The 18,449-nt window shown below is 38.7% G+C and overlaps 1 protein-coding gene across 3 annotated transcripts in view; it reads right to left on the reverse strand.

Annotated features, from left to right (window-relative positions):
- The window catches only part of Dapk1 (death associated protein kinase 1), a 189,457-nt gene that overhangs the window by 36,989 nt on the left and 134,019 nt on the right, over nt 1-18,449 (reverse strand). For all 3 annotated transcript variants that reach the window (XM_046455009.2, XM_046455010.2, XM_046455011.2), the window contains 14 exons: nt 17,866-18,004; nt 16,482-16,611; nt 16,262-16,310; nt 16,147-16,173; nt 15,298-15,450; nt 14,886-14,931; nt 13,372-13,461; nt 12,060-12,152; nt 9,665-9,784; nt 9,078-9,176; nt 7,846-7,944; nt 6,012-6,110; nt 4,799-4,996; nt 2,966-3,163 (listed from right to left, as the gene is read on the reverse strand). In XM_046455009.2, the coding sequence (XP_046310965.1) occupies nt 2,966-3,163; nt 4,799-4,996; nt 6,012-6,110; nt 7,846-7,944; nt 9,078-9,176; nt 9,665-9,784; nt 12,060-12,152; nt 13,372-13,461; nt 14,886-14,931; nt 15,298-15,450; nt 16,147-16,173; nt 16,262-16,310; nt 16,482-16,611; nt 17,866-18,004 (1,540 nt within the window). The remainder of the gene's footprint in view (nt 1-2,965; nt 3,164-4,798; nt 4,997-6,011; nt 6,111-7,845; nt 7,945-9,077; nt 9,177-9,664; nt 9,785-12,059; nt 12,153-13,371; nt 13,462-14,885; nt 14,932-15,297; nt 15,451-16,146; nt 16,174-16,261; nt 16,311-16,481; nt 16,612-17,865; nt 18,005-18,449) is intronic.

Here is an 18,449-nt window from a genome sequence, read left to right on the forward strand (position 1 = left end):
CAAAGCCCTAGCCATTTTAAGTCACCACCTTTGTAAACTTTCTCTGATTTCTTTCGTTTTCAAAGTATTGATTCTGGGTTTCCATAGAACCTTGAGAACTCTGTCCCAGCATGACGACAATGTGAGTGACTGCTACTTTTGAATGTGTACTTGTCTGCCTAAAAGCAGCAGGGGGGCAGAATCATCCATACTCGTATCCACAAGGTCCTGAGTGCTGGCACCTTACTAACCAAAAAGTGTATTAATTAATCAGTGCTTGTCAGCCATGGAGTACTCACACTCCCAGCTCTGTGTGTGTGTGTGTATGTGTGTGTGTGTGTTGTCTCTGTGCATGCAACTTGCTTTCTCTGTTGTTGCTTATGAAAAGAGCCAAAAGATATAAACAGTAAGGATGACACATCCATGATGATGCATTCTATGTGGTCCCTTCCTTTTCTCTTGTGTGATCTCCAACACAGCTGTGTTAAACAGTCACTGTTCTGACCTTCATATGAGAAGAATGAAGCATGAAATAATGTCTTTCATTATAGTGAGCATCAAAGGTAGTGACAAGGTACTGTCACATGCTGGTGATGGGTAGAATTTGTCTCTAGGGAATGTGATCTAGCAGGAAGGAGGCAAGACAACAACACCCTGAGGAAAGAGTGACAATCTGCTTGAGAATGTGGATGCCACCATGCCATATCCACACTAACAATCCCCTATTTGAACAAACATGCATAAAGGTGGATTAGTTGTGCTTTAGTGAAGAAATGATGTCTTTCCTTTATTTTCCTGCACACCATTCTATAGAGCCTCTATTACTTTTCTTTATTTAAAAAAAAAAAAAAGAGTAGGGGAGAAAAAATAGAAAAACAAGAGTACTGAGGTTCAGATATAGTTTTGACTCCCTAAGTTTCATGTGATGGAGTTTTGCTCTCCACTGTAAAGTACTAAGAGATGGCAGAAACTTTCAGGAGTGAGGTCTGCTAGAGGTGGTTAGGTCACTGGGGCTCCACCCTCAGAAGGGATTAATGCCTGTGACTGGAAAGAAGGCTTCTAGTCATAGGCATTAATTAATCTCTGTTAATTTCTCAAAGGACTAGATTGGTTACAATAATGGGTTGTTATAAAGCAGTCAGCTTCTCTCTTGCCTCCTCTCTACCATGTGGTCTCGGGTTTTCTCTCTCTCTCTCTCTCTTCCTCCCACCCCACCACATGATGATATCCACCATGTTATGATCCGGCCAGAAGACCCTCACTAGAAGCAGGCCAGATGGTTCCCTGATCTTGGACTTTCAGCCTGCAAATCTCTGAGATAAACAAACTTCTTTTCTACACAAAATCATGGTGTGCTAAGGATCTGAGCATCGAAGCCCAACTGTAGAGTCTGCCTGAAGTGTAACACGATGAAAAGCTATGGATAACCAGCATTTCTGCTCCAAATAGGTTTGGCATTAAGTGTCTGAACTTTGCCACTGATTCCAAGAAGCTAATAATATGGAATTAATGATTTTCAGTCTAGCCGAGCCTAATTCAATGACAAAATCATCTATTGAATGCCTCTGTATACCACTGCTTTGCCATATATAGTAAAAAACACAAACTTGTGTCAACATTTATTTTTTACTACCATAGCCATTTGCAATACTAAAAATATAGAAACATTTCCACCAAATGCCCTAGGATTTTTGTTTGTTTAAAGCTGGGGATCAAATCCAGGGCATCCTGTATGCTAGTCATGCTCTACCACTGAGCTACATTCCAGATAGTGTACACACAGAAGGCCCACTATGCATATAATGGCCAAATCTAAAGGTAGTCTAATAAGTATATCATGTTCTATGAAGCTGCTTTTGATTCACATAAGCAATACTAGAAGGAAAGCCAGGGTCTTGACACTACTTGATATTACATTCAGCTGTCCCAGTAAGCCACTTACATAACCACTTAGCAAGACTAGAATGGGATAAACCAAGAAATCAACCAACAGCAAATGGCTGAAACCTAGAATATTGCCTTTCCACATTCTCAGAATATGAAGATTAGTAACTTCAGTTTTCATTACAAGTACTCATGTAACATGCAGGAGAAATGATTTTCCTGTAGAAATATAATTTTCCAGCTGTTTCAGATATTAATTCTTTTATCTCAACAAATCAAACAAAATCCTGCTGGCACTGTAGGATTTTGTAAACAAACATGTTCCACAATTAAAAAATCAATTCCACATGGACTTTGTTTTTAACATAATCGTAACAAAACAGTGCTTTCTTTCATACAGTTACAGGGCTAAAATAATATGAATATCCAAATGTTCTATCTTATTTGGTAATGAAAGTTGAGATGGGATTCAGGGGAAAGGAAAGGCAGCAACCTACTCTAGAAATTCGCATATGGGATTTTTTTATGAATATAGATGTACACAATTTATTGTTTTCATTTCTTTATTATTGATGAGATGATAAAATCCCCTCAGTCTTCCCAAATTTATTTAGCACAAAGAAAGGTGTTAGGAAATTTTAACCATAAAACTCTAAATGGAGAAAGATCAGAAGAGATGTAAGGTCCTAGGAACCAAATCATCTGATCAGGCATTTCCTGAAGACTTAGTGCCCTAGTAAAGATGCCTTTCTTTGTACCATATTCTCTGATTGCTCTCCAGGAGCCTGCGAGACATAAACACACACACACACACACACACACACACACACACACACACACTCATTCAAGATGACCATCAATGGGAATCCAAGCAAAGCAGGAAGTACTCATTAATGCAACAACTTTCTGCTATTCTAGGAGATTATTCAAATGTCACCTGTAAAACAGCTTAAAATGGAACCGTCTTGGAAAAAATAACAAATGGCACATGAGAGACATTCACTTAAACAATGAAGAGTATAAACAGAAACATGGCCCACATCCTGAAGCAGGAGGATGGGTGGACACAGTTGGAATGCAGGGCTCTTCTCCTCATGCTTACCTTGTTTGAGAGGTCCAAATTACAATTTGCTTCACAGAGGGCCACCACGATTGGCACATTGCCATCCTTGCAGGCCACATGGAGCGGCGTGTTGCCATGTCTGTCTTGAAAATCCACAAAACACCCCTGGCTGATGAGAGTCTTAATGACCTCCATCTGGCAGCGTCGTACAGCAAGATGAAGGGCAATGTGTCCATCCTGGAACAGACCATGAGAGCTTTCATTTAGGAGGGCAGCAATGAGGTACACCTTCCCTGCCAGCCTGTGTAGGGCTCAACAGGCAACAGGATCACTACTACAAAGCCTAAAGGAGGAATTAAAATGTCATAAACTTAGCTCTAGAAGGGCGGGAGAGGCTTTTCTGCATCATCATCACAGCCTAAGCTGACCACCTGCTTGATTAATTTAGGTTTGTGCAGTTCAATTAATAGAAAGAACCTATATTTCTTTGTCTCTGCACTTACAAGACATAAACAATTGTTGGTATTCCAAAGGCCTGTTAAATCAAAACATTTTCAAAAACATTACCTAGAAATACTTACTAACTTCCTAAGTAGAGAGCTTATTTCTTTATTTTACACTAGGGGAAACTAACAAAGCAACAAGAAATTATTTGCTCGACAGCTGTCATACATATGAGAACCAGATGTAATGTGCTTACCCTCCACATCCCATGAAACCCAGCCTGGGAATTCATTCTACCTGCTAGAATGGATGTGCTGAGTTTCAAGAGTTGTTAGGGAGTTCAAAAACATTCCTATTACTCTTCTGTACTAGAGTTTCTGCACCCCAGTGCTAATGTTGTTTTGGGCAGGATAATTCCATTGCGGAGGCTCCTCTGAGTTGTAGGATGCTTAACAGAACAAGATTGGTCTAGGTCTACTAAATGCCAGTAGCAAGCCCCAACCCTAGCTGACACCCAGAATATGTCTTCAGATTTTATCAAAAGTCCCCTAGGAGCAAAGCTGCCTCAGCTGAGAACCCCTACTCTGTATCACAATAATATTTCACAACTAGAAGTTATTAAATGAACTACTAGGGCTGGGGTTGTGGCTCAGTGGTAGAGTGCTTGCCTAGCCATGTGTGAGGCACTGGATTTGATTCTTAACCCCACAAATAAATAAATGGAATAAAATAAAGGTTCATCAACATCTAAAAAATAATATTAATAAATAAATAAATGAACTACCACATCCCAAATCCAACTATACACAGAAATATCCCAGGCTCATTTTAAATACAAGTTCATAATAAAAACAGATTATGTTGAATTTGCTTAGTTAAAGGGAACACCTGGTCTAGAATTGAAATTGCTAGACAAAAAAAATTGGTTCATTGTCCTTTTACAATGAACTGGTGGTAGAAGTAAATAAACTATCTCTTTCTTTGTTTATCTAAAACTTAATAGTGTGTTGCCAGCTTTAGTACTCAATGAGAATTGTCTGGGATTCAGTGATCAACACTGTACTTTTTCCAGAGCTAAAAAGTTTAAAGTTAAAAATAGATACCAAAATAGTTTTACCAATTTATAAAATGTCATATGCCACAAGTGACTTTGATTATTAAAAAGAATCTAGAAAAGTAAAGTTCACAAAATCTTTGGAACAGAGAAAAGATAATTACAATTGGTTACATTCAATAGCTTGTTTTCAGAATGGGAAGTTATACTCCATGTATATATAATATGTCAAAATACACTCTATTATTATGCATAACTAGAAAGAACAAATAATTTTTAAAAAGAGCTTGTTTTCTTAGAGAAACAAATTGAGTCATTTCTCTTGCTCTCCAGATCACTTCTCAGTGAGTGCAACACATGCCCCCGTGAAGCACCTTGTCAGAGGCATTAAGGTCAGCTCCATGTTCAGCCAGACACTCCACAATGTCATGGTAGCCCCTGGCAGAGGCTGTCAGAAGGGGCGTCTCTCCTTCTCTGTTCTTAATGTTCACATTACAGCCGGCTTCACAAAGGGCTCTGGCAACAGGGTAATACCCATGCCAGGCAGCACAGTGCAGAGGGGTTTCTTCTTCCTGGCCAAGGAGACAAGGCACAAAGAAGAGGAATGTAATAAAGTCAAAGCAAACATGAAGCATGGTGAGAGCCCCATTTGAATCCAAAAGCAAAGTCAAGTTAAGGAGGTAGAGGAATAGAGCTCAAAACTATAGGAACAAAATATTCATCTGAAATAGCAATACGGTGTGAGTTGCTACCATCAAGGAGCAGATCCAATATTTCTCCTTAGTTAATTTTCTCTCCCCAACATCTGGTGTTGGATATATTTGACTTTCTCAGCATATCGCTGATAACTAACTTTCAGGGGCCCACTGAAACCACTGTTTCAGCTTTTTGGAACTACAGAGCTTTCACATGTGTAGATTTATAGAACCTTTCTTATAAAATTGCCATTATTCCCTTCATCTGAAACTATTAATAGGAAAGAGCACTTTTCTGAGCATAAATTTTCTTAATAATTTTCATGTTTGACTGTTTCTGTTATGTATATAACACAAAGACAAGTCATTACAGCATGATCACTTTGGCAAGATAGCAATCAAGATAACGATGCTTTAACTAGTCAAGAAAAGGGCTAGCCTGGAGTCCAGGACCACAAGGTCTGTACCTTCATGATCAACATCATTAGACACATATCTATCTATAAGAGTCTATTACAGTACAGTGGTTATAAATGTGAATACTGAAACTAGACCATGTGGGTTCGAGCCCTGACTCTCACTTAGAAGGGCCTGGGCAAGTCATGGGACTTCTCTCTCCTTCAGTTTCACCTGTACAGAGAGGATGATAATCATGGAAATCCACTTCACAGGGTTATCTAGAGGATTAAATACATGAATGAAGAGGTCAGAACCTAAGCTGGCATGGACCCCTGTGTTACAGAATGCTTCTAATGATGGTCTGTGCTCTATAATGGAAACAAGAAGAAAACTAATTGAATAAAACTAGGGCAGACTCCAAGGTCTCCTTTGGCTGCCTGTACATGAATGCAGAGAGCAGAATGAAGTGAGCACATCTACAACCATGACCTACCTTGTCCTGGAAATTGGGATTAGAGCCGAAGCAGCACAATAAGTGAACCACATCAGCATGGCCATAGCGGGATGCCACATGAAGGGCTGTCTCTCCAGACTGCAAAAGAAAGGGGGCCCATGAGTCAGAGCTACCTATGTGTGCAAGCTGTGGGGACTGAATACAAGGCCCCTCCAAAGCATACCTGGTCTACACCCTCCCCTTGAGTGGAATCCCCTCAGGTCAGAGGCCCCTTAGGAGAACAGGTCAGAAAGGGCATGGGGCTGCCACCAGGCAGCTAGCATCAAACCCACACATCTAGCCCATCCTGTTAGAATAAATCCCCCAGTTGGCAAGCTCAGTGTGAATATGCTCTTTATCCACGAGTGCTTATACCCTTTTATGTGTGGATGCTTCTAGCTGTTTGATTTTTTTAAAAACACGAAATTCCTTTTTCAATATTAGATTCCTCATACAACAATTATTTAAAAATACAGTTCTTTTCATAACAAGTTTCTTATCTCTTTGTCTATGCTTAGCAACTTATATTTTACAGTCTTGGAGACTTTAAAGAACATCCATGTTTGTTTGTATGACAACTTTCTGTGAATTAATAACAAGTACACTTCTTTGAGATACTGTACTTATGTCTGCCCACCAAAAATGTCAGAATAAACTAACTAAAGACAAAACAAGATATTTTATTGCAAACTGACAAAACTGCAGTCATCAATTTGTGTGTTATGGTTTGAATCTTAAATGTCTCCCAAAAGGATATATATTAAAAGGTTTGGTCTCCAGCATGTGGGCGCTATGGTAGAAATTTTAGAAGGTGGGGCTTAGTAGAATGAAGTCAAGTCATTGGAATTCTGCCTTTGAAGAGAATTTGGAGACCCCAGACCCTTTCTCTCTCTCCCTTCCTCCTTCCCTTTCTCTCTCCCTCCCTCCCTTTCTCTCTCTGCCCCCCCTCCTCTTCCTAAGCACAATAAAATGAGAATGTTTCTCCCTCATGTACTCCCCACCATGATGTTTTTTCTTGACACAGCTCTAAAGCTATGAAGCCAACTGACCATGAACTGAAATCTCTGAATCCATAAACCAAAATAAACTTTTCTTCCCTTTAGGTTGATTTTATCAAATATTTTGTCACAGAAAGCTAAGAGTGTCTTTGATATAAATGTCATCCCTTGTGTATGGGGAAGTGCACAACCCAAACAATAGTGTGTGGTAGCCTTAACTAAATGACAAATTAGTCTATGATTATTGGAAGCAGAGAGGTATTGTATAGTAGAATAAGTAATGAAGGAGAAGGTAGGAATCCTAGGTTCAGGCCAGTTCCAATTAATTCACAGGATTGTTATATGGACTGAATGAAACATGCATTAAAGGACCTTAGTAAATCACAAGCCTTAGTAACATCTTTGTCCCCAAAAGTCTTACTTTATATATATTATATCCTTAATCTTCTAGTGCCAGTATGTGTAAGGTCAACATTGTCAGCCACTTCAAAGGAAAGAAAAAGGTAGAGATTTGCTTAAGAGTATAAGAAGAGTCAGAAAATCAGGGCTTAGGCCTCTATCTGGTTGTCTCCCTACTAGAACTCTGAGTGTCCATGCCATGAGGAAGATGATCCACTGCTTGCACATTCTGACAACAACCTCCAAGATTTCAGTCTAAGGCAGATTTTAATATTAGACCATGGCACAGGCACAAAGGAACATCCACCTGAAGTCATCCGCAGAAGGACAGCAGCCCTGAATCCTTACACTTTGGGTTCTAATGGATATGGCATGCCAGCCTTCAAATGCATTCTTTAATTACTTCCTTCTCTTCTTCCTAAGAAGAGTGGCCTTACCTTGTCTTTAACATCCAAAGGGCATTTGTTCTCATTGAGAAATTTCAAAGTGTCCACGTGACCATGACGAGAGGCCCAGTAGATGGCATTTGATCCACCCTGCATGAAAACCAATGTAGACTCACATTTCTAAAGAGCCAATAGATTCAAAATATGCATTCCCAGAATCACTCTGTTTCCCTTCCTATGTGATGACAAATCCCAAAGGAACGAACCACTTCCAAGAAAAACAAAGCCCCCATTCGATTTTAGAGTTTTGACAACTGTACTATGGTGACCTGAGACAGTAACATTAGAGGTAGCAGGGTAAAGGGCAAAAGGGAACTCTCCACACTATCTACAACATTTTTTCATAAATCTAAAATTGTTTCAAAGTTAAAAAAAAAAAACAAATTGGTTTTCTTTTTTAAAAACCCTTATTTCAACCTCTGGTTAGAATTTCTTGTACAGTAAGATCTCTGTATCTGAGTAAGATTTTATCTAGGATTCTGGGCCCACACCAAAATCCATGGATGGTCAAATTGCTTACATAAAATAGTGTGGTATTCACATAGAATCTGTGTACATCCTCCCATATATTTTAAATCATCTCTAGATCACATTTATAATAACAGAATATAAATACCAAGCAAAAATTTTATACTGTATTGTTTGGGGAATAAAGAAAAGAAAAACTTTCTGAAAATTTTTTAACAAATATTTTTGATCCATAGTTGGTTGAATCTGTGGATGCAGAACCCAAGGAAAATGACTATACTGTAAAGGGTCAAATTTAATCCATTTATAGTTCTGTTGAAAGTGTAAGAATGCTAATGACAGATCTACAGTAATGATGATCACCTGTTACTCAACTGTGTCTGCACTTGTAACGCAATGTATACCTCAAAGTGTATCATTCTTATTTGGTTGCCTTAATAAATATGCAAGCAAGTGCATTTCTAATTAGATTAACTAGAAAATAAATTGTTTTCCAAAGGTGAGATCTAACACTGTTAAATAAATTTGATCAGTAAGGAGTGAAATCTGAGGAAGGTACAAAGAAATGCTGATGCTAGCACAGAACAAGGGGGAGATAAATGTGTGATATTACACAGGCAGCTTAAGCAGTTCAGCTTCCTTGATAGAAAACTAAGAAATAGGCATACATTTTTTTTCTCTATTACCCCTACAATTAGGAGACAATTTTAAATACTTAATAAATGAATCCATTTTCAATAAAACAAAATTATGACCTTATCTTGGACATCAATTCTTGAGCCTCGTTTTATAAGTAATTGTAGTATTTGAATATTCCCACAGCCAGCAGCAATGAGCAATGGAGGTGTCCCATGCTGAAATACATGAAAAAAAAAAAATATATATATATATATATATATACATACACACACACAAACATACACACACACATACAAACAAGATTTTCAGGTTTGGTAAGAAAGGAAAAGCCCTATCCTATCACTGTTATTCCAAGACCTCAAGAACACAGAGCTACTGTTGCTGAACAGAAGGGAAGAGGGTCAGGAGGACAAGATGCCCTTCCTCTTTTGGATTCACAGTCAAAGGTGACATTGCCATGTGCCAGATGAGAAGATACAAGATTTCATGGGTGGGGTTACAGTAGGGGAATGAAACTGCTTTCATTGCAAAAATGACTTCATTGCATTTCCTCAATGCAAAAAGACTTCATTTGCAACTCATAAAGTGGGTTTTCCCACAGTATAGAGTTTCCAATTGTAAGGGAGAATGGAGAAGCAGCTGGGGTCTTTCCAAACTTAACTGGGGTCCACCGCTCCACCACCCAGGCAGAAGAGAATCAGACCTTGTTGGGTTGGTTAACATCATAGTTGGACAATGATCCCAGCAGGTGCTGCAGGCCTGGGACATTGTCGTCATTGATTGCATGGATGATGGCTTTCATTACAAAGGAGTCCTCCTCATCCTAGGAAAGACATCAAGGATGGAGAATTAGCTTTCTGGTCATGTACCATGGTGACTTGAGACAATAACATTAGAGGCCTCAATTTCTTCTGGATGAACCTCCTATCAGCATAAAAGGTTCATCCAAAGAAATTGAGGCTTTTCATTCTCTAATCTACATGGTCATGAAGGGACCTAAGAAGTGACTTTTTGCTCTTTCTGTTCTGCAAGTTAATCCCATCTACTTTTGCCTGGAGCCTAATGCCACCTGCATTGTAACCTAGGGAGCAAAACAGCTTTCAGAGATTCAGATTTCCAAAAATGATTATGACAAATAACCCTTTGTTTTTATCCTGAAGAATCTATCAAAATAGAGTCCCAGAAAGTGTCATGGAGAACTAAGGGCATAATATAAACTTTCTGGATATGAAAAAAGAAAAACTATAGAACAAACAAAATAGTATCTTAGCATAAAATAAGTCTTCAATTTTTAATTATAGACATCATTTTTTGATCACTCAAATGTCTTCCTTCTCTAGTTCTAAAATAACATCAAAATTCTCTTATAGATGGTCACAATTTTACCAAAAAAAAAAAAAAAATGTTAGCTCTAATGGGGAGAAACATTAAAAAAAAAAAAAAAAGGGGACCAGAAAACAGTTAATGGCCACATTCCTAATTACAAAGGAAAAATAACTACAGAATGTTGAATGGCAAATTTGTTCAATCCTTCTTTGTTAATTTTCTTACCAGAAATTTTCTTTCCAAAACGTGGTGCATTAAAACCAAGGAATAAGCTAGAAAAATCCCAAATAAATATCTGGACTATTAATATTTAGGTGTGGCTACTGAAATTTCAAATCTGGAGCAGTGTATCCACAGAAGCTAAGTCTCTGCTTGTGAGGGCAAAATGAAAGCACTCTGAACTCACTCTCTTTTCTTTGGATCTGAATCCAAACAAACTCTGAAGGGTTTTAGTAATATTTGTATAGAAAATGTATCTAAGGATGCCATTGGTTTTGCTTTTCTATCACATTCCAAATTGATAACCAAGATTCACCTGCATGGGGATGAAAATCAAGAGAATTAGGGGTATTAAAGGAGTAAGAGAGTTTTATATTTTTCCCCATGATTAGCAAAATATGGAAATGACAGAGAATCTGGATTCTAGAAAGGGATCTCCCTAACGTGGTCCCTCTCCTACCCTAAACTTTTCACATGTATTTTCTCCTCACTGGTTATTCAGGGTCATTAAAATTTGCAATCTTTATTCATTCCCTTTAACTTACTTATATTCATAGTTGTCCGTTCATAGTTAGATTCACAGTTGGGAATGTCTTCTGAATATTCCCAAGGAAACCTTCCTCTTCTTCTCCCTTCTCCCTCTTCCTAACTTACCTTTCTCCTACTTCCTTTTACTTTTTTAACATCCCCTATCTCTTTTTACTCCTTATAAAACTAGACCTGTAGCCCCCAGTGAAACTACCACCTTCAGGGGAAAAGAAAAGAGTTAGTATGTGCTAATGTGTGATGCATGCCTTTGGTGTCCAGATTTCCACCCTGGAAATGCTGACTATTTAGTTACAGAGCACAGGAGTTCCCACCAAACTGTCTGCCTTTCCTGGAGTCCCTTTACCTCCAGAGTTAACAAAGCCCTGTTGTTGTTTAACTATCAGGGAAAGTCTTGCTGAATTCAGATGTGTCTAGTCATATCTGAAGAGCTCATGAGTGGTTAGGTTTCAGTTTTGATTGGGAAAAAGAAGTGAGTTGCCTTTCTCAAGGGCCTCAGTGCAGTACCAATAAATCAAGACCTTCTGGTCTACCCTGGCATGCCAGCAAGCAGCACTGTATGCTAGGCTTGCTGAGGGAAGATGGTCTGCCCTATCTGTACCACTATGATCCCAAGTTCTCCAGGTCAGTGGCAGCTGAGGGCCTTCATTTTAGTTCATGAAAATCAGAATAAGCTCTTTCCTCTTCTACTTATTAGAGTGTGTGTCTCTTTAAGTGTGTGCATGTGTGTATGTCATGTGCACGGGTATGTAACGTGCAAGTGTTGTGTGGGGAGTAGTGTTATAGAGGGAGCAGAAGTGGGAGTGAGGATAGTGCCAACCAAATCAAAGTGAAGAGGAAGAAAGAAGCCACAAGGGGCCAAAATCATCCATCTCGAGAGGAATAAGAACAGGCCTGGCATTTCCTGATTTCATGTCTTCTAAGCTGCTAAACAAACAGAACAATCTAAACATCCTAAATACACAGAACTAAAAAACAAGTTCACCAGGGCAAACAGGTTTGCTTACCAGAGTATCATCGCTTCTGGCAACACTCATGTTACTTCTGGACAAGAATGATCTGGATAATCTTTGGCACAGTGATATCAAGCGAACAGATTGCTTTAAAAAAAAAAGAAAGAAAGAAAAATATCAGGAGGAGAGGAGAAAAAATAACTTATGTAACAATGCTCAAATTAGTGCAAATGACAAAGTCATTGAGATAGTGTTCACTGCTGACAGCACATGTTCTCCAGGTGGGTGATCCCACAGTTAGTTAGACTGTAATCTGCCTGAAGAATAATCTGAAGTTCTTATAAATCAAGACAACAGAATAGAGTGAATTCTCCTTTTGAATTTCATTATTAAGCTTCAGAATTGGATATTCCACATCACTTCTCTCTCCTCACTTAATTCTCTATTCTTTAAGGAATACAATTGAACCCTAAAAAAAAACCCTGGATGTCCCCACTCAGAGAAGTGTAGTATGTGATGGCCTTGCTCTGAGCCTGTCAGCCCATATGAGTAATAATGGTAGATAATGTCTTAGTCTCTAAGACAAATCTCTATATTTATTCTCAAAGAACAAGTAAGAATGAGAGGTGGGGTAGGGGGAGGGAGAGAATGAAACTTAAGGTGGTTCTCTTCACATTGTAAGTCTCACTCTTCATTCAGAATTTAGTGCTGTAGTTCTCATCCCTATTGAAGCACCCAAAATTCAGTAGGTGTGAACATGAGATACACTGATGGCCCAGGGATGGCAAGACACAGCCATCCTTGCTTCCTCTGGTATTGACATCACCCTGGGCACAGAAACCCATCCTATCACTTTCTGAAACTTGAACTTTGATTGTTTTAAGGATTTCTGAACCAGTGTCTCATACACATTGAAGAAGTGGAAGAGGCCACACTGCAAATGCTCCTGGCTCCACCCTACCCCACCCAACCACTTACAGTGGAAGGCTGGATTTAGAGAACCATTTGCACATGTGCTGCTATAAATGCAATGCCATTGTGCTAAAGAATACATTTATTTAAAATGTGGCTTGGTGTATCTATCTTATTTAGAAAAAGACTTCACTAATTTTTATAATAATAATATAAAAATGCCTTAGGAATGATTTTGATAAAAGAAAATGCAAAATTGCATTTGAAAAAAATTAAATAGGACTAAACTATGAATTTTTCTTGCCTTTGAAAATAGTATAATGGAGTTGAATATTACAGATTATTTTTTTTAAATGGATGTATGTTCCAGTTGCTGGTTATAGAAGAAATGAGACCTGACAAAACAGAGCTATACTGAAGAAACAGAATTTATTAATCCCCCAGACAATCTTACTTTCCATTTTTTTCGGGCTGCAAACTTCTTAAACTTCTCCATATTTACTGCAGATGCTTTTCTACTAAGTGCTTGTTGCGTATCTTTAGGCTAAAAAGAAAGTTCAAAAAAAAAAAAAAAAAAAACCTTAGAGCTCTCTAATTACAGAAATGGGTTATATGACAACTTTTTAAAACCTCTCATTTTTCCAGACAGGCTTACACATTCACCTTCCTAAAATAGCACAACAAGCTGGGAAAACATGCAAGATCTAGGAACCTCATCTCAGCAGGCTAACTCTATGGCTGAAAGTTTTATATATGAGCCATAAAACTGAATCATGGTGAGAAATTGAGTTTGGAGCCAAGTTAAATTACAACTTTCCACAATGACAGTTTGGGAATGGCAAGAGTCAAGCAGTGGCTAATATTATGAAGTGTTTAAACCTGAGTATCATCAAGTAACTGTGAACTAGAAGCAACTTCCAAAGTTTGCAAATTTGGCTTTTCCTATAGCATTTGAATTCTTTCTGCTGCACCTTGTTCAACAGATGCATTTGGTAGGAGATTCTACCTCTGAGAGAGGCAATCCAGAAAACTGTTGGGAACACAAAAAGGCAAAAAAGTTTTCCACTGGCCCCAAACTAACTTCTACAAATGCTCACTTATTGGTTCTATGATTTTATTATGTAACTATCATATCCCCCCATTATGATTCAGCTCTTAAATGCCTCCAAAAGTTCATATGCTAAAGGCTTGATCACCAACTTGTGGAACTATTGGGAGGTAGTGAAATTTTTAGAAGGTAGGACCTTGTTATAGGATATTAGATCATTGCGGGCGTGCCCTTGGAGAGGATATTGAAGCCCTGCCATTTCTTTCCCTCTCTCTGCATTTCAGCCCCTATGAGGTGAACAGCTTTGCTCTGCCACCCATCTATACACAATGGAATCAACTAACCATGGACTGAAACCATGAGCCAAAATAAAATTTTTCTCCTTATAAATCCATTTTCTCAGGGATTTCATCACAGTATTGGAAAGCTGACAAACATCCCCAAACCTTAGTCCTTTCTGTCTTAGTTTGAAGCAAATTCAGTTCCTTTAACCCAAACGCCAAGGAGGTAGGTAATGCAAAGGCATCATATGCCAACAGGTAACCACATGCACTGGCAAAAGGCAGCAGTGTCATTCCCATGGCCATGTAGAAAGAGGGCTCATTGTTGGTAAATCTTCAGACTTTTCAAGAGAAGCTAGAAATACAGATCTTATACGATATTTACATGCTAGAAATTAATGCAAAATTTTTAAAAATGTACTGTCTGGACAATCACCCACCAAAATTAAATGTGACTATTGAGTGGACTTGACCTTTTCTCATTTCTCTAATCAGTAGTCTTAAAATATGGCACCATAGCACTCCTAACACTGCAGGTATGATCTGTGGTTGGTGATACTGTAGGTCAACTGAATTCTAGAATGCCTAAGCCAAATTGCTTTAAAAATTATTAAAACAGCAACATAATATGCAACTTGCCTTGATCCAAGGATGCTGCAAACTATCTTGAATTGTCATTCTCTTCCTTTGAGGGAGGGCAAGAGAGGAAAAAAAAAACATTCTGTGACCACAACAGCAAACACTAAGGTTATTTCCAAGCTGACTCGGCCTAGCAAGCAGATAGACATTCTGAAAAATGCAGTTCAGGGCCTGCTTCATAGAAAATGCCAAAAACGAATAGTTGCCTTATTCTGATTATTTCATTGTACCTTTTAGGCCAAATAAGCAGGTGGGCCCTGATTTTACTTTCTGAAGCATTTCACATGTCATACTTCCCTTCAGCAGGTAGAACAACCAGGGTCTGATAAAAGTGCCTATGTGCATGGGACAGATGCTGGCCCTTGGCTAGCAGAGCCTGGAGCCAAGCGCCTTACAGGAATTATACACTCACTTTGGATCCTTGACCAGAAGTCTTCTGATGAAATCTTTGGCTAGGGCACTGGTGTTACTGAAGTACTCATCCTCAAATTCATAGTTGACAGCAGATACATTTGCTAATGTTTCTTGCTTAGTGTCTCCAAGAAATGGGGAGGCCCCACTTAGGCTGTTAAAAATGAAGTGAAACACAGATCAATGATTGCTTCTTGTGTTGTTATTTTTGCTCCTACAACAGCTGATTAGGGGAGCATGAGGTACAATTAGAATCTGGTGCTTGGGAGTGACTTTAAAATAACATTCCATGCTAGGCATGGTGGCACACATCTGTAATCCAGAGGCTGACAGAGGAGGATTGCAAGTTGGAGGCCAACGTCAGTAATTTAATGAGGCACTAAGCAACTTAGCAGGAGGACCCTGTCTCAAAATAAAAAACAAAGGCTGGGGGTGTGGTTGAATGATTAAGTACCTCTAGTTTCAATCTCTAGTACCAAAAAAAGAATTACATTCCATGAGGCATTCAACTGTCATGAACAAAGCTCCAGTTTAATGCAAAGAATTCATTGAAAAAGTTAATTTAAAACAGCATCTAGCAGTTTTTAAAACAACTCTTCTATTTCCTCAGCAGTGATGGACAGCCATGCTTTTTTTACAGTGATTATGCTGCCATTTCTGATGATTCATTCCAAATCAGGAGAAAATGTTTAATTAGTATAAACTAAACATGTTTAGGGGGTGTAAAATGAATATGTTTACATAAAGAGCATGTACAAGCTGAAGAGATCAATATGGCACATTTAATGGTAATTAAACATATGGTCTCAAAGAAAAGGAAAGAATTCAAGTTGTGAATTCTGGTACTTACAGAATATAAGTTATTACCCCAATACTCCTAGACACAAAAACAAAACAAAAAAAACATGTCAGAAAAACAGTAAAATAAATCAGAAAGATAATAGCAGCAAGGACATGTTCCTTACCACATATCCGCCTCAAGACCAAGAGGTTCATAGTTGACTATCTCAGGAGCTAAGAGGAAATAAACATTCATTTAGATTGGAAAGACAGCAAACCAAGAGATTCTATCTTCATGTGACAACCAAAGATATGACGGACCAGGGAAATAATCTTAGAGCTGGGGAAATTCTGCCAGCATCATGTTCATGAGACAAAAATAACCAAAGGAACAAGGATATTTACCAACAAACTCTGGTGTCCCAAATATGTTCTTGAATTCATTTCCAAAGTCAATTTTATGGGCCAAGCCAAAATCGATAATCTTGATCCGAGGTTTAGGGACATTTCTATCCAAAAGCATTATGTTCTCAGGCTTTAAAAAAAGAGGGGGAAAAAGCTGTTACATGTTATGATGCTAAAGATAAGAAGGCAAAACAGTTCTTACTTACTCCTAAAAAAAAAAAAAAACTAAAAAAAAAAAAAAAAATGAGCAGAGAAGGGGAGTTGAAGGAGAATTTCTGGAAAAACAGATATTTTGGTTTGGGTTCTTCCAGAAGCAAGCCTCAGACAAGGATTTGGGTATAAGTGGTATTGTGGGGACGAGGAGACAAGAAACAGAAGGAAGCAGTACAAGGTGTCTTATCAAGGTGGGGATGACAAGAGCATAATCCTTCTGGGCAACAAGGGAGAAAAAGTAGAAGTCAGGGTCATTCCAACTGAAGAAGGAAGGTGTTGGGGTCTTTACCCACTATCTCCCATTCTCTACTGCTGCTCTGTGGGATTTACTCTGTGACATTTCCAGCTCCCAGAGCAAAAAACAAGACATCAAGCAGAGAAACACAGGTGTTTGCGACAAGCCACCTTTGGGGAGTATATCAGTGAGTATTGGGAGTGAGAGATACAGATAGGTCCTTGATAGCTCTGCTATCATAAATATGGAGAAAAATCCTCCCTCCTCTTAAAGTTTCATCCTAGCTCCAAGGATCTGAATTATACTTTGCCACGTCTCTTCTCACTTCTTGAGCCAGAATTTGAATCTAACAGTGTTACTTTCCATGGCCTCTGTGTGTCTTCTTTTTTCAAAGAAAGCAAGCCTCTGAGAAAGACATATGTTTTTTAATCTCCCATAATAGCTTGTCTCCAGGCAGGTAAAGACCCTAATTGGCTAATCTCAGAATTGCTTGGTAACCAGTGACAGGTTCAGACCACAACTTTGCATCAAAAGGAAAGTAGAGCTCAGGACCACTTCTTTATGCTCACAGCCGCAGGAGGATTAAAATTGTGCCAACCACTGGCCCCTCCAGACTTCAATAACCTGGTAACCAAGAGCACCCCCCTTGCTTAAAGACCTGGCTGGTAAGAACTCTCAAGTCTTTCCCAAGGATTCTTGAATGTAATTATTTACCTTAAGCCTCTATCCCACTAAAAAGTTAGGCATCCCACAGTAGCTTGCTGATTTATATTAATAACTTCATTTGTTAAACCCATACAGGAAAAAAAAATATATACTCTTTCAGATGTCTCAATTTTTCTTGGCAAACAACGCCTCCACGCCCCCCACCCCCACCCCTGCCTCTGCTCCTGCCAGCTAAAGCTTCCATCTGGCCTATATGCTCAGGAAACATACCTTAAGATCAAAGTGGGCAATCTGGAGGGAGTGCAGGTAGCAAACACCATTGAGAATTTGTTTGAGAAATTCAGTTGCTTCCTCTTCAGTCAAAGATTCTTTTTCAGCCAAGAAGTCAAAGAGTTCGCCACCTGCAACACTGAGAACCCAGAAGTAGAGGTTGGAGATGATAGTTCTGTTTTACAGTGACACATTCTCTCACAGACTATCAGCATGCTCAAATGTTAAACAAGATAGTATGAAAATGTGCTGAAATCATATCTTGCTGTGAAACCACAAATTCTCTGTATGTTCTGTGAGAATTCAGCATTCATATAGTGCTTGTAAGCACTTGAGAACCACTTTCCTAATGTGCCATGTTTTACAAATGAAGGGACAAAGCAGAGACAAAAGATTGTTAGCTGGGGGGGATCAAAGTATCTTTTAAACATCTTAATTAAACATACTTAGAAGTCTTAACTCACTAATGGAAAAAAGCCACATGCCACCTTTGAACAGGATATCCTATCTCAATTAGTACCTAGCAGGTATATAATCTGTATGTTTTTTTTTCCCCCAACCCAACCAGAATATGTGATCTCACA

This window comes from Marmota monax, unplaced genomic scaffold, assembly GCF_021218885.2.
Source record: "Marmota monax isolate L192 unplaced genomic scaffold, Marmota_monax_Labrador192_F-V1.1 WCK01_AAM20220418_F8-fsc00366, whole genome shotgun sequence".
NCBI lineage: Eukaryota > Metazoa > Chordata > Mammalia > Rodentia > Sciuridae > Marmota > Marmota monax.